General features: G+C 42.6%; 1 protein-coding gene across 3 annotated transcripts; it reads right to left on the reverse strand.

Annotated features, from left to right (window-relative positions):
* Positions 1–4,436: 4,436 nt before the first annotated feature.
* LOC115182097 (blood vessel epicardial substance) lies at positions 4,437–16,020 on the reverse strand. Of its 3 annotated transcripts, none has more exons than XM_029743762.1 (9): positions 15,900–16,020; positions 15,292–15,361; positions 14,924–15,200; positions 8,748–8,872; positions 7,890–8,077; positions 7,594–7,702; positions 7,198–7,365; positions 6,300–6,441; positions 4,784–5,057 (listed from the first exon to the last, which is right to left on the reverse strand). In XM_029743762.1, exons 3-9 carry the CDS (start codon positions 15,186–15,188, stop codon positions 4,921–4,923), a joined length of 1,134 nt encoding a protein of 377 aa, XP_029599622.1. In that variant the 5' UTR covers positions 15,189–15,200; positions 15,292–15,361; positions 15,900–16,020; the 3' UTR covers positions 4,784–4,920. The 3 variants fall into 3 exon arrangements, with proteins under 3 accessions (XP_029599615.1, XP_029599622.1, XP_029599628.1); XM_029743768.1 differs by lacking the exon at positions 15,292–15,361 and adding an exon at positions 5,834–5,881 and having other exon boundaries at positions 5,008–5,057; XM_029743755.1 differs by lacking the exon at positions 15,292–15,361 and having other exon boundaries at positions 4,437–5,057.
* Between the last annotated feature and the right edge of the window lie 414 nt (positions 16,021–16,434).

Consider the following 16,434-nt stretch of genomic DNA (forward strand, 5'->3'; position numbering starts at 1 on the left):
GGGTGGTGGACCATTCTTGATACACACGGGAAACTGTTGAGCGGGAAAAACCCAACAGCGTTGCAGTTCTTGACACAGGTGCACCTGGCACGTACTACCATACTCCATTCAAAGGCACTTCAATCTTTTGTCTTGCCCATTCACCCTCTGAATGGCACACACACACCATTCATGTCTCATTTGTCTCAAAAATCCTTATTTAAACGGTCTCCTCCCCTTCATCTACACTGATTTAAATGGATTTATCAACTGTCTGTCATGGAAAGAGCAGGTGTTCCTTATGTTTTGTACACTCAGTGTAATTCTGATTTGGTCACTATCCTTCTAAGTTATGAATTTCTTCCTAGATTCAAATAATGATGATTATATAAGAAATGTTCATAATGTTTTGTACAGTCAGTGTATATCAAATCACTGCTGGACATATGGAACTGTGATTTCTGTCAAACTCATCTGACAAAACAATGTAGCATTTAGTCATATTTTTTGTTTATATGACAACTTTAACACCTCAGTGAAGTATGTGTTGTATCCTCTCTGTTATGTGTTGTATCCTCTCTGTTATGTGTTGTATCCTCTCTGTTATGTGTTGTATCCTCTCTGTTATGTGTTGTATCCTCTCTGTTATGTGTTGTATCCTCTCTGTTATGTGTTTATCCTCTCTGTTATGTGTTGTATCCTCTCTGTTATGTGTTTATCCTCTCTGTTATGTGTTGTATCCTCTCTGTTATGTGTTGTATCCTCTCTGTTATGTGTTTATCCTCTCTGTTATGTGTTGTATCCTCTCTGTTATGTGTTGTATCCTCTCTGTTATGTGTTATCCTCTGTTATGTGTGTATCCTCTCTGTTATGTGTTGTATCCTCTCTGTTATGTGTTGTATCCTCTCTGTTATGTGTTGTATCCTCTCTGTTATGTGTTGTATCCTCTCTGTTATGTGTTGTATCCTCTCTGTTATGTGTTGTATCCTCTCTGTTATGTGTTGTATCCTCTCTGTTATGTGTTGTATCCTCTCTGTTATGTGTTGTATCCTCTCTGTTATGTGTTGTATCCTCACTGTTATGTGTTGTATCCGCTCTGTTATGTGTTGTATCCTCTCTGTTATGTGTTGTATGCTCTCTGTTATGTGTTGTATCCTCTCTGTTATGTGTTGTATCCTCTCTGTTATGTGTTGTATCCTCTCTGTTATGTGTGTTCCTCTCTGTTATGTGTGATCCTCTCTGTTATGTGTTGTATCCTCTCTGTTATGTGTTGTAGCCTCTCTGTTATGTGTTGTATCCTCTCTGTTATGTGTTGTATCCTCTCTGTTATGTGTGTTCCTCTCTGTTATGTGTTGTATCCTCTCTGTTATGTGTTGTATCCTCTCTGTTATGTGTTGTATCCTCTCTGTTATGTGTTGTATCCTCTCTGTTATGTGTGTTCCTCTCTGTTATGTGTTGTATCCTCTCTGTTATGTGTTGTATCCTCTCTGTTATGTGTTGTATCCTCTCTGTTATGTGTTGTATCCTCTCTGTTATGTGTGATCCTCTCTGTTATGTGTTGTATCCTCTCTGTTATGTGTTGTATCCTCTCTGGTATGTGTTGTATCCTCTCTGTTATGTGTTGTATTCTCTCTGTTATGTGTGATCCTCTCTGTTATGTGTGATCCTCTCTGTTATGTGTGATCCTCTCTGTTATGTGTTGTATCCTCTCTGTTATGTGTTGGATCCTCTCTGTTATGTGTTGTAGCCTCTCTGTTATGTGTTGTAGCCTCTCTGTTATGTGTTGTATCCTCTCTGTTATGTGTTGTATCCTCTCTGTTATGTGTTGTATCCTCTCTGTTATGTGTGATCCTCTCTGTTATGTGTTGGATCCTCTCTGTTATGTGTTGTATCCTCTCTGTTATGTGTTGTATCCTCTCTGTTATGTGTTGTATCCTCTCTGTTATGTGTTGTAGCCTCTCTGTTATGTGTTGTATCCTCTCTGTTATGTGTTGTATCCTCTCTGTTATGTGTGATCCTCTCTGTTATGTGTGATCCTCTCTGTTATGTGTTGTATCCTCTCTGTTATGTGTTGTATCCTCTCTGTTATGTGTGATCCTCTCTGTTATGTGTTGTATCCTCTCTGTTATGTGTTGTATCCTCTCTGTTATGTGTTGTATCCTCTCTGTTATGTGTTGTATCCTCTCTGTTATGTGTGATCCTCTCTTTTATGTGTTGTATCCTCTCTGTTATGTGTGTTCCTCTCTGTTATGTGTTGTATCCTCTCTGTTATGTGTTTATCTTCTCTGTTATGTGTGATCCTCTCTGTTATGTGTTGTATCCTCTCTGTTATGTGTTGTATCCTCTCTGTTATGTGTTGTATCCTCTCTGTTATGTGTTGTATCCTCTCTGTTATGTGTTGTATCCTCTCTGGTATGTGTTGTATCCTCTCTGTTATGTGTTGTATCCTCTCTGTTATGTGTTGTATCCTCTCTGTTATGTGTTGTATCCTCTCTGTTATTTGTGATCCTCTCTGTTATGTTTTGTATCCTCTCTGTTATGTGTGATCCTCTCTGTTATGTGTTGTATCCTCTCTGTTATGTGTTGTATCCTCTCTGTTATGTGTTGTATCCTCTCTATGTGTTGTATCCTCTCTGTTATGTGTTGTATCCTCTGTTATGTGTTGTATCCTCTCTGTTATGTGTTGTATCCTCTCTGTTATGTGTTGTATCCTCTCTGTTATGTGTTGTATCCTCTCTGTTATGTGTTGTCCTCTCTGTTATGTGTTGTGTCCTCTCTGTTATGTGTTGTATCCTCTCTGTTATGTGTTGTATCCTCTCTGTTATGTGTTGTATCCTCTCTGTTATGTGTTGTGTCCTCTCTGTTATGTGTTGTATCCTCTCTGTTATGTGTTGTATCCTCTCTGTTATGTGTTGTATCCTCTCTGTTATGTGTGATCCTCTCTGTTATGTGTTGTATCCTCTCTGGTATGTGTTGTATCCTCTCTGTTATGTGTTGTATCCTCTGTTATGTGTTGTATCCTCTCTGTTATGTGTTGTATCCTCTCTGTTATGTGTTGTATCCTCTCTGTTATGTGTTGTATCCTCTCTGTTATGTGTGATCCTCTCTGTTATGTGTTGTATCCTCTCTGTTATGTGTTGTATCCTCTCTGTTATGTGTTGTATCCTCTCTGTTATGTGTTGTATCCTCTCTGTTATGTGTTGTATCCTCTCTGTTATGTGTGATCCTCTCTGTTATGTGTTGTATCCTCTCTGTTATGTGTGATCCTCTCTGTTATGTGTTGTATCCTCTCTGTTATGTGTTGTATCCTCTCTGTTATTTGTGATCCTCAGAGATTGATGTAACTACTGACATTGTTTTAACCTTGTATGGATCATATCATCTAATTGTGTGTATTAATGATCAACTCATAACAGGTAAGCAACAGTGAATCACTATATCATGGTTATGTAACAATGTAGGGGTCCATTTCAATTCAGTCAGTTCAGGTTGGAAACTAAAATTCCAATTCCATTTGGAAAGCAAATAGGTCAAATGGAATTTCAATTTCAGTTGACATCCTGAACTACCTGAATGGAAATGGAATTGACCCCAACTATTCTGCAACATTTCTGTAACAGTTGAGACAGCCCTGTGGATGCAGACTGAACCAAAGCATTTATTGTGGAGATATATGCCCCAAAGACAACCCAGAAAGCTCTGTTGAGTAGCCCACATCCAGGACATATTGTGATGTGATGGACTCACATTTTTGTAAAAAAATAAAAGCTTATGTATGTATTTTCAGTGCTGTGGTTGTATAAAACAATCAAGTGTTCGTCCAAAGCAGAAGATTGTCTTAACATCTCGAAAGAGCACTGATATCTGTTGTATTGTTTTCCTGTTGGCCTGTCATTCATTCATTCATTGTATTCAATGTCATTTTTTTTGTTACATCAATCATGGTTTGTCTGGATATTTTAAAAGGTTTATTTGACTGAAATAATAAAGCCTGTTGCCTACATCTTCTTTTGGTCTGGTTGATCTTTCAGGGATGTGATGATTTAAACCACGTGTCAAAACTCATTCCACTGAGGGACGAGTTTCTGTTTGGCTCCTCGTACTTGATTTATGAATTAAGGTCACTAATTAGTAAAGAACTTCCCTCACCTGGTAGTCTAGATCTTAATTGAAAGGAAAAACCAAAACACGCCCTCCATGGAATGAGTTTGAACATTGACCTGGTTTACAGTGAAAGGAGTTCAGACTGAGAAAAGAAACCGGTAGTACTCATGATAGCTCCTAGAGGGCGCTATAGGATAAAAAGCAGAGGTCTACGAGCTATCCATCAATTCTGTTGATTTCTATTTCAAGTGTTCCCTCTGAGTAATTAAGATAAGGTAACGATCATGGCATAAAAAAGTGATCCCAAACTTGTGTACTTATCACTGTGAAGAAAACAGCACAACAGCCTCAAATGGTTAGCATTGACCAGGAGGTTTAACTTGTTAAATCTCTACATTCATCAACACACAACCGTGCAGAAGCTCAGTGCATAAATAAAATCATTTATCACACAATATGTCACACAATGAGTCAAATATTTATAAGAAACCTTCCTCAGAGGTTGTGCTTACACTAAAATGTTTTGGTTGTGACACGTAATACTTTTTTGAACACACTGTGTAGGAATGAACAGCAAAGGCATTGTACAACATCCAATCAAACAGGATTTAAAAAGTACAACGGCTACAAACTCACAATAATACCAAACACTACGAGACAAAGTGAGATGCCAAAATGTGCAGCTGTTTTCTAGATACATGTCGTTAGCTATTTTGATCATGTAAAATCCTTTTTCAAGCTATTGTTTAAGTTATTCTACCATAACTAACCAGGGTCTGTATGAGATTACAATATAGGTGGGTGGTCAGCACTGTTGTTGTAGGATAATGTCACATCTTACACCTCTATGGCTGTCGAGTGGGTGTGGCGTTTCTTAACAGGAGAGTCTGGCTCAGACTCTATAAACACGTTATCTTCCATTTGTTCTTCAATGGGCTTCATCGTTTTGGATGTCTTGGAGGCAGGAGATTTTTCTGGAAAGAAAGACACAACGGTTAGGGTGGGAAAAGAGGTGTGTGTGTGTTTTTTTAAATGTAACCGTGTGTGTTTTCATATGATCACAGACGAACACACCATAAAGGTGGCACAAACGAGGTTGTCATAGGTCACAAATTCCACAAGCCTTCATTCTGACTCACATGACAATACTTTAAAAACAAAACAGAATCACAACCACACATTTGACAGAATACACAGATAGGCTCACACATGAGCCCTCATTTCACATAGTGTATGTTTGTGTTGGAGACGGGGGGACGACAGTGTGAAGTTAAATCAACATGGTAAGAAAACAAAAGCACTCCAGACCTTTTCCAGACATATCACTCACATTTGCAATTCAACCCCTACATTTGATATGGAAATTACAACAGGATAATGTAGAAGCTATTGGGGTCTTGTATGTCTAAATACGGAACATGTTCTAGTAAGAGCTGTACAGCAGCATTATTACTACAGGATGGATGATGTGAATGAATGCTGTCCTACTCTTAAACACTGAACCAGGTTACCGGGGATCACTCGTTTAAGAACAGGCAACATAGTGCAGAGCTGTAGGGTTAAATATTTAGGGTTGGGTTTGAGGGAATGAACTAGCCTGAGTCCCAGATCTGTTTCAACTGTCTTGCCAACTCCTATGGCATTGTCACGACGAATGATAGTTGGCAAGACAGCACAAACAGATCTGGGACTCAGGCATTAGGAAGGTGAATTTGAGGGCAGTAGGGGGGGAGAAAAGAGATAGTCTTACACCCCCTTCAGGGCAAGGTGGGATCTGAGAGAGTGGGTTGATTGACAGCTAGAGGAGGAGGGGGAGGAGGTGGAGGAGAAGGGGGGGACAGGAGAAACAATGTCAGAGAACAACTCTAACTAGAACACAACACTTAGTAAACAATGTTGTCAGATTGGAGCTAAAGCCCTAATAAACAAGGATTTAGTGACTGTTAACATCACACACCAGAGAGGATATGAGGGGTAAACGATGAAGACGGACTCAACCCAGAATGCCTCATGATTTGAGTAAATGAAATGACTGTATAACAGCTACTATTGACCTGGCAAAGATTCACTGTGAATCGAAACTTTGTCACTATTAAAAGGTGACATTACAAGAATGATACTGTAAGTCTTTTTCAGGCTCAATAGCTAATCAGGTTGTTAGACACTGACAGATGGGCCAATAGTATCACAGCTTGATGGGAGGTGGTGAGACTTACGATGTGAGGAGCCACTGGAGCCTCCACGGTGGATCTGGTTCCGGATGTCGTCGGTGTCACTGGTGCTGCCCATGCTGTTCCTCATCTGCATCATAGAGACCTGGGAGCAGAGGCTGGGCTGACGCTCCATCTTCTTCGCTGCCTGTTCATGTAAACATCGTCATCGTTATTGTTATCGTCATCATGCTTATCATCGGTGTCACCGCCACCATCATCATCATCATCATTTCTTACATAATCATTGTTATTTGAATCTAAGGAGACAATTCATAATTTAGGAAGGTTAATGACCAAATCACAATTAAACTGTGTGTACAAAACATTAAGAACACCTGCTCTTTCCTTGACATAGACTGACCAGGTGAATCCAGGTGAAAGCTATGTATGCTTGTTGATGTCACCTGTTAACTCCACTTCAATCATTGTAGATGAAGGGGATACAGGTTAAAGATGATTTTTAAGACTTGAGACAGTTGAGACGTGGATTGTGTATGTGTGCCAGTCAGAGGGTGAATAGACAAGACAAAAGTCTTAAGTGCCTTTGAACAGGGTATGGTGCCAGGTGCACCGGTTTAAGTGTGTCAAGAACTGCAACGCTGCTGGGTTTTTCACACTCAACAGTTGCCCATGTGTATCAAGAATGGTCCATCACCCAAAGGCCATCCAGCCAACTTGACATAACTGTGGAAAGCATTGGAGTCAACATGGGCCAGCATCCCTGTGGAACACTTTCGACACCTTGTAGAGTCCATGCCCCAACAAATTGAGGCTATTCTGAAGGCAAAAGGGGGTGCAACTCAACATTAGGAAGGTGTTCCTAATGTTTTGTACATTCCATGTATGTTTGTAGACAATACAAACTACAGTGTCTCAGTTTCTGAACAGTGACTAAACCCACCTTGTCACTGAGAGTGGGGTCATTGAGCGAGTACAGCTTGTTGGTGATGTCTTTGCCAATGAGGTACCTGAACACCTCGTTCAGGAAGGAGTCAGACTCCAGGAAGTAGGTGAGCCTCTCTCTGGACCAACACAGGAACTTACAGTACTCCTCCGCCATGATGGTCACCTGTAAATTAATCAACAAGTCACAGGTTGTCACGGTAACAAACCTGCCCTATCATGACCTAATCATGCCAACAGTACTTGTGTTGTTTGGTTTTACCCAGTATAGATACACTATGAACTGGAATATGGGTAAGTGGTAAATTGGGTTATATAGGAACACCTATAAATTACAAAAAGAATACAAAAAATAAAATAAATGGTACATTCAATAATCTGAGTTTCTAGTTACCTGGAATTTTTCTCCTCTGTTCATCTGGGTTGATCTGAACTCAGGGGAGTCGATGAAGGCGTTCGTGTAGATGTTATGGAGGAAATGACCTCGATATGACACCTTCATTCTGTCGCACAAAAACGTATAGCCAACATGGATGACCATGGACGGATCAAATGCACACAGATGCACACAGATACTGCTAAACCTTATTGATCATTATTATTATCATTATTGATCATCATTCAGGGAAAACCTGGGCTGGAATGACATGGTAGATAGGTGACAGGGAGATGTCTCAGAGTGATACATACTTTCCTTTAAGGAGGATACTGAGGCGCTCATCCACGGAGGTCTTGTCCTCGGCAGCATACACCTGTCCCTTCTTCAGGCTCTGGATGGTGCAGAATTGGCCCGTCAGTCTCTGGAACAGGGCCTCGCGCACGTGAAGGGGCTCAAACATCCGCTTGTACACTGACTTCAGCTCCCTGTCAATCTTAATCTGACAGAAGACATAGCACGGTTACAGCTGATAGTCTGTAGCTGATAGAGTGGAATATAAAGTGTTATGATGGAGGATTGACGTGACTTGAGCTTGGCTCCTGATTCAGGCTGGATAACCACAGGGCGTATCATAAAGGACCAGGCATTAACTATATTTTAGGGTCTTTAATACAATGTCACCACAGCAGCCAACATAAAGTGAGGGCCACCTAGTTCTACTCATCCTTGATATTGAATTGATAGGACATAATTCACTCATGTATGTCATTCAGTGTTAGTAGATGGAGGGAGGAGTGGAGACATGGGAGTGAAGAGGACAGCAGTATAGATGTAAACATAACCTCCTTTCTCGTTATGAGGAGAGATGGTCCCATTCTGTCAGGTATGTGAAGGCCCTCTACACCCTGAAAGTCCCCTGGTGGCAGCAGTGCATTTGAAAGACCTGCATCTCATTTAGGTAGAGAGAGACAGAGTGGCCCCAACACCAGGGGGATGTGACTGGCTGTCTCACCGCTGAGAGACACAGTGGAAAACTAATCTCCAAAAGTCCTCATCAAAATAACTGTTCCAGGCAACTTGTACCTACTTTAAGCTGTATGTATGTACTGTATATAAATGGACCACAATCTGCCTCTAACTGGACTGTGTTGGGTTGGGGCAGAACTCACAGGTCTGCGTTTGTAGACCAGGTAGAAGAAGTGCATGAAGTTGACCAGCAGGAAGACCACGTTCCACACCATGACATCCAGGTTACACCGGTACAGCGTTGCCCAGGTGATGAACAGACAGCTTCCTGTCAGGGACAGGAACAGAAAGTAATAAAGCACACCTGAGTTGTTATTGGTTGAGTTATATCCTCATATTGCCCTATAGCGGTAAATTCTTAAACTAGCTTGAGAAAACTCCAGTAGGCAGCTGTACCACCACCAACATAGTGGTCACGTGATGTGATATCATTCCACTCTACTCAGTGTCTTTCCCCAGCTGTACTACCACCAACATAGTGGTCACATGATGTGATATCATTCCACTCTGCTCAGTGTCTTTCCCCAGCTGTACCACCACCAACATAGTGGTCACATGATGTGATATCATTCCACTCTACTCAGTGTCTTTCCCCAGCTGTACTACCACCAACATAGTGGTCACATGATGTGATATCATTCCACTCTGCTCAGTGTCTTTCCCAGCTGTACCACCACCAACATAGTGGTCACATGATATGATATCATTCCACTCTACTCAGTGTCTTTCCCCAGCTGTACTACCACCAACATAGTGGTCACATGATGTGATATCATTCCACTCTACTCAGTGTCTTTCCCCAGCTGTACTACCACCAACATAGTGGTCACATGATGTGATATCATTCCACTCTACTCAGTGTCTTTCCCAGCTGTACCACCACCAACATAGTGGTCACATGATATGATATCATTCCACTCTACTCAGTGTCTTTCCCAGCTGTACTACCACCAACATAGTGGTCACATGATGTGATATCATTCCACTCTACTCAGTCGCTTTCCCCAGCTGTACTACCGCCAACATAGTGGTCACATGTTGTGATATCTTTCCACTCTACTCAGTGTCTTTCCCAGCTGTACTACCACCAACATAGTGGTCACATGATGTGATATCATTCCACTCTACTCAGTCCCTTTCCCCAGCTGTACTACCACCAACATAGTGGTCACATGTTGTGATATCTTTCCACTCTACTCAGTGTCTTTCCCAGCTGTACTACCGCCAACATAGTGGTCACATGATGTGATATCATTCCACTCTACTCAGTGTCTTTCCCCAGCTGTACTACCACCAACATAGTGGTCACATGTTGTGATATCTTTCCACTCTACTCAGTGTCTTTCCCCAGCTGTACTACCGCCAACATAGTGGTCACATGATGTGATATCATTCCACTCTGCTCAGTGTCTTTCCCAGCTGTACTACCACCAACATAGTGGTCACATGATGTGATATCATTCCACTCTACTCATTGTCTTTCCCCAGCTGTACTACCACCAACATAGTGGTCACATGATGTGATATCATTCCACTCTACTCAGTGTCTTTCCCAGCTGTACTACCACCAACATAGTGGTCACATGATGTGATATCATTCCACTCTACTCAGTCCCTTTCCCCAGCTGTACTACCACTAACATTGTGGTCATATGATATGATATCATTCCACTCTACTCAGTGTCTTTCCCAGCTGTACTACCACCAACATAGTGGTCACATGATGTGATATCATTCCACTCTGCTCAGTGTCTTTCCCAGCTGTACTACCACCAACATAGTGGTCACATGATGTGATATCATTCCACTCTACTCAGTGTCTTTCCCCAGCTGTACTACCACCAACATAGTGGTCACATGTTGTGATATCTTTCCACTCTACTCAGTGTCTTTCCCCAGCTGTACTACCGCCAACATAGTGGTCACATGATGTGATATCATTCCACTCTGCTCAGTGTCTTTCCCAGCTGTACTACCACCAACATAGTGGTCACATGATGTGATATCATTCCACTCTACTCATTGTCTTTCCCCAGCTGTACTACCACCAACATAGTGGTCACATGATGTGATATCATTCCACTCTACTCAGTGTCTTTCCCAGCTGTACTACCACCAACATAGTGGTCACATGATGTGATATCATTCCACTCTACTCAGTCCCTTTCCCCAGCTGTACTACCACTAACATTGTGGTCATATGATATGATATCATTCCACTCTACTCAGTGTCTTTCCCAGCTGTACTACCACCAACATAGTGGTCACATGATGTGATATCATTCCACTCTGCTCAGTGTCTTTCCCAGCTGTACTACCACCAACATAGTGGTCACATGATGTGATATCATTCCACTCTACTCATTGTCTTTCCCCAGCTGTACTACCACCAACATAGTGGTCACATGATGTGATATCATTCCACTCTGCTCAGTGTCTTTCCCAGCTGTACTACCACCAACATAGTGGTCACATGATGTGATATCATTCCACTCTACTCATTGTCTTTCCCCAGCTGTACTACCACCAACATAGTGGTCACATGATGTGATATCATTCCACTCTACTCAGTGTCTTTCCCAGCTGTACTACCACCAACATAGTGGTCACATGATGTGATATCATTCCACTCTACTCAGTCCCTTTCCCCAGCTGTACTACCACTAACATTGTGGTCATATGATATGATATCATTCCACTCTACTCAGTGTCTTTCCCAGCTGTACTACCACCAACATAGTGGTCACATGATGTGATATAATTCCACTCTGCTCAGTCCCTTTCCCCAGCTGTACTACCACTAACATTGTGGTCATATGATATGATATCATTCCACTCTACTCAGTGTCTTTCCCAGCTATACTACCTCCAACATACTGTAGTGGTCACGATATGATGTTATTCCACTCTACTCAGTGTCTTTCCCAGCTACACTACCTCCAACATACTGTAGTGGTCACGATATGATGTTATTCCACTCTACTCAGTGTCTTTCCCCAGCTGTACTACCACCAACATAGTGGTCGCATGATGTGATATCATTCCACTCTGCTCAGTCCCTTTCCCCAGCTGTACTACCACTAACATTGTGGTCATATGATATGATATCATTCCACTCTACTCAGTGTCTTTCCCAGCTATACTACCTCCAACATACTGTAGTGGTCACGATATGATGTTATTCCACTCTACTCAGTGTCTTTCCCAGCTATACTACCTCCAACATACTGCAGTGATCACGATATGATGTTATTCCACTCTACTCAGTGTCTTTCCCAGCTATACTACCACCAACATAGTGGTCACGATATAATGTTATTCCACTCTACTCAGTGTCTTTCCCAGCTACACTACCTCCAACATACTGTAGTGGTCACGATATGATGTTATTCCACTCTACTCAGTGTCTTTCCCAGCTATACTACCACCAACATACTGTAGTGGTCACGATATGATGTCATTCCACTCTACTCAGTGTCTTTCCCAGCTATACTACCTCCAACATACTGTAGTGGTCACGATATGATGTTATTCCACTATACTCAGTGTCTTTCCCAGCTATACTACCACCAACATAGTGGTCACGATATGATGTTATTCCACTCTACTCAGTGTCTTTCTCAGCTGTACTACCACCAACATACTGCAGTGGTCACAATATGATGTTATTCCACTCTACTCAGTGTCTTTCTCAGCTGTACTACCACCAACATAGTGGTCACGATATGATGTCATTCCACTCTACTCAGTGTCTTTCCCAGCTATACTACCTCCAACATACTGTAGTGGTCACGATATGATGTCATTCCACTCTACTCAGTGTCTTTCCCAGCTATACTACCTCCAACATACTGTAGTGGTCACGATATGATGTTATTCCACTATACTCAGTGTCTTTCCCAGCTATACTACCACCAACATAGTGGTCACGATATGATGTTATTCCACTCTACTCAGTGTCTTTCTCAGCTGTACTACCACCAACATAGTGGTCACGATATGATGTCATTCCACTCTACTCAGTGTCTTTCCCAGCTATACTACCTCCAACATACTGTAGTGGTCACGATATGATGTCATTCCACTCTACTCAGTGTCTTTCCCAGCTATACTACCTCCAACATACTGCAGTGGTCACGATATAATGTTATTCCACTCTACTCAGTGTCTTTCCCAGCTACACTACCTCCAACATACTGTAGTGGTCACGATATAATGTTATTCCACTCTACTCAGTGTCTTTCCCAGCTACACTACCTCCAACATACTGTAGTGGTCACGATATGATGTCATTCCACTCTACTCAGTGTCTTTCCCAGCTATACTACCTCCAACATACTGTAGTGGTCACGATATGATGTCATTCCACTCTACTCAGTCTTTCCCAGCTACACTACCTCCAACATACTGTAGTGGTCACGATATGATGTCATTCCACTCTACTCAGTGTCTTTCCCAGCTATACTACCTCCAACATACTGTAGTGGTCACGATATGATGTCATTCCACTCTACTCAGTGTCTTTCCCAGCTATACTACCTCCAACATACTGTAGTGGTCACGATATGATGTCATTCCACTCTACTCAGTGTCTTTCCCAGCTATACTACCTCCAACATACTGCAGTGGTCACGATATGATGTCATTCCACTCTACTCAGTGTCTTTCCCAGCTACACTACCTCCAACATACTGTAGTGGTCACGATATGATGCCATTCCACTCTACTCAGTGTCTTTCCCAGCTATACTACCTCCAACATACTGCAGTGGTCACGATATAATGTTATTCCACTCTACTCAGTGTCTTTCCCAGCTACACTACCTCCAACATACTGTAGTGGTCACGATATGATGTCATTCCACTCTACTCAGTGTCTTTCCCAGCTATACTACCTCCAACATACTGTAGTGGTCACGATATGATGTCATTCCACTCTACTCAGTGTCTTTCCCAGCTATACTACCTCCAACATACTGTAGTGGTCACGATATGATGTCATTCCACTCTACTCAGTGTCTTTCCCAGCTATACTACCTCCAACATACTGTAGTGGTCACGATATGATGTTATTCCACTCTACTCAGTGTCTTTCCCAGCTATACTACCTCCAACATACTGCAGTGGTCACGATATAATGTTATTCCACTCTACTCAGTGTCTTTCCCAGCTACACTACCTCCAACATACTGTAGTGGTCACGATATAATGTTATTCCACTCTACTCAGTCCCTTTCCCAGCTATACTACCTCCAACATACTGTAGTGGTCACGATATAATGTTATTCCACTCTACTCAGTGTCTTTCCCAGCTACACTACCTCCAACATACTGTAGTGGTCACGATATGATGTCATTCCACTCTACTCAGTGTCTTTCCCAGCTATACTACCTCCAACATACTGTAGTGGTCACGATATGATGTTATTCCACTCTACTCAGTCCCTTTCCCAGCTATACTACCGCAGTAACCCTTCTCCAGGAAGTGTGGACTCGTTCACTCACTATAGTGTTTATCATATTTCTAAAATCGATTCAAAGGGGGAGTGAACGAGTGGATACTTTGGAGAGAAGGGAGAGATACTGTGGTGGTAGAGCTGGTAATGAAACTGGGGAGTGAACGAGTGGATACTTTGGAGAGAAGGGAGAGATACTGTGGTGGTAGAGCTGGTAATGAAACTGGGGAGTGAACGAGTGGATACTTTGGAGAGAAGGGAGAGATACTGTGGTGGTAGAGCTGGTAATGAAACTGGGGAGTGAACGAGTGGATACTTTGGAGAGAAGGGAGAGATACTGTGGTGGTAGAGCTGGTAATGAAACTGGGGAGTGAACGAGTGGATACTTTGGAGAGAAGGGAGAGATACTGTGGTGGTAGAGCTGGTAATGAAACTGGGGAGTGAACGAGTGGATACTTTGGAGAGAAGGGAGAGATACTGTGGTGGTAGAGCTGGTAATGAAACTGGGGAGTGAACGAGTGGATACTTTGGAGAGAAGGGAGAGATACTGTGGTGGTAGAGCTGGTAATGAAACTGGGGAGTGAACGAGTGGATACTTTGGAGAGAAGGGAGAGATACTGTGGTGGTAGAGCTGGTAATGAAACTGGGGAGTGAACGAGTGGATACTTTGGAGAGAAGGGAGAGATACTGTGGTGGTAGAGCTGGTAATGAAACTGGGGAGTGAACGAGTGGATACTTTGGAGAGAAGGGAGAGATACTGTGGTGGTAGAGCTGGTAATGAAACTGAAAAGTGTGTAACGCAATCGTATCATGACCACCGAGTTGGACTGTAATCTGGGCCAGCAGAGGCCAGTATGGAGCCACCTGTCATCAGCATGAGGCGCAGCAGGATCATGTGCAGGGTCAGGGTGGTGGGGATGACCAGGCCCAGGAAGAGAGACAGGTTCCCCAGGTGGAAGAGCAGGTGGTGGGCCTCCTCCCACTCCTCACAGGAGGTTACGTTGGGCTCCATGGGGGTCATCACCAGACCTCCACCTCCAGCCCCGGGTACAGACCCAGGGACTGCCGACCGCAGGGGGGCCAGGGTGGTGTAGAACAGGCTACTGGTCATCTCTGGAGAAGCAGACATCCTGATCCTCACCTAGAGAGAGGTGGGGAGGGTGTTGTGGTTGTTTATGTACTGCTTATGAATGGGGTATGTATATGTTATGAATGTATTATTATGTTGGTACCTTTAAGTGTTACAGGATTGGTGGTAGAAACAGCAGATTTTTGCAGTTGAAATGTCAATTCACGCTGCTGCTGTTCTCATAGTGTACATCAGTTTGTCAATATCACAATCTCAATATCCTCAGGTTTCAATAGATTTCCTTAACAGATTACTGTATTTCCAAACGTTTTCTTTTAGGTAGTAATGCATTGGAATAACTTTTGAGATGCTTATAGGCCTACTGACACTTTCAACATCATATTTGATTCATCAACTAACTGATTTAATACTGTAAATAGCCTGGGAGTTCATCATACCGATCATACAGCACTGGAGTGATATTGAAAGGTTTCACTTTAACGTTGCAGCCACACAAACAAATGTGTGGGAAAATACCAACCTCAACTAGGTTTTGAGCGGATCTGACGACCAATGCGCAACAATATTTGACTGCCAGTCCCTCAGATATAGATTATGAAATGGACATGGAAAAAGTGCGAAATGAGTCGGCTACAATAAGCTGCTTGTAGAAAATGACGTTTTAAGAAATAGCCTAATTTGTTTGAGCGTTAACTTTCCTTTCACCACTCAGTCAGAGTAAGATAACAGATAATGGGAGTTGTAACTTACCAATCTGACAACAATCGATCACGAATAGAAAACAATGGACAAGTATTGAGGAGCTATAAATGTAAGGTCCTCGCGAGCTGGGGGACTGCACAATGTGAGTCGCACATTCCAGCGAGCTGACAGGCATTGACTAAAATGGGCAAGAGGCGAGGGGACAGCAGTCAACACTACCCACCGCTGCGCACCTGCAAAGTCCGGGCACGCCGACAGGGGGAGGTAAAACTTCCCTTTTTGAAAACTGAAAATATAGCTTTGCAGCCAGCAACTCCTAGAAAAGATTATGAAGCCAGTCGAGTGAATCGTGTCATGTGTTTCGAGATGTTGGTAAACCTAATTGAACGGTGCTCCTTCACCCTCCAGAGGTGACATGAGCTGCGTGATGAGGTTGACAAGAGCAGATATTAATGAGATCAGCACCAAGGTCAGCGACATGATCAGCGCGAGAAAGTGATTGACACTCACCTGTTAACTGCTCCACAGAAAGTCTCGCTCTCCGAGGAAAATGTTGTAGGCCTAATGAAAGTTATTCGAGATA

This window comes from Salmo trutta, chromosome 3, assembly GCF_901001165.1.
Source record: "Salmo trutta chromosome 3, fSalTru1.1, whole genome shotgun sequence".
NCBI classification, from domain to species: domain Eukaryota; kingdom Metazoa; phylum Chordata; class Actinopteri; order Salmoniformes; family Salmonidae; genus Salmo; species Salmo trutta.

What these genes read in the sequence shown, in the direction of transcription:
- LOC115182097 (XM_029743755.1), bottom strand. Translation starts at nt 15,188, where the DNA reads ATGTCTGCTTCTCCAGAGATGACCAGTAGCCTGTTCTACACCACCCTG. An exon ending in TGGTCTACAAACGCAGACCT is followed by an intron (nt 8,078 to 8,747) that starts GTGAGTTCTGCC and finishes GTCTTCTGTCAG; the next exon opens with ATTAAGATTGACAGGGAGCT. An exon ending in AGTATCCTCCTTAAAGGAAA is followed by an intron (nt 7,703 to 7,889) that starts GTATGTATCACT and finishes TTTGTGCGACAG; the next exon opens with AATGAAGGTGTCATATCGAG.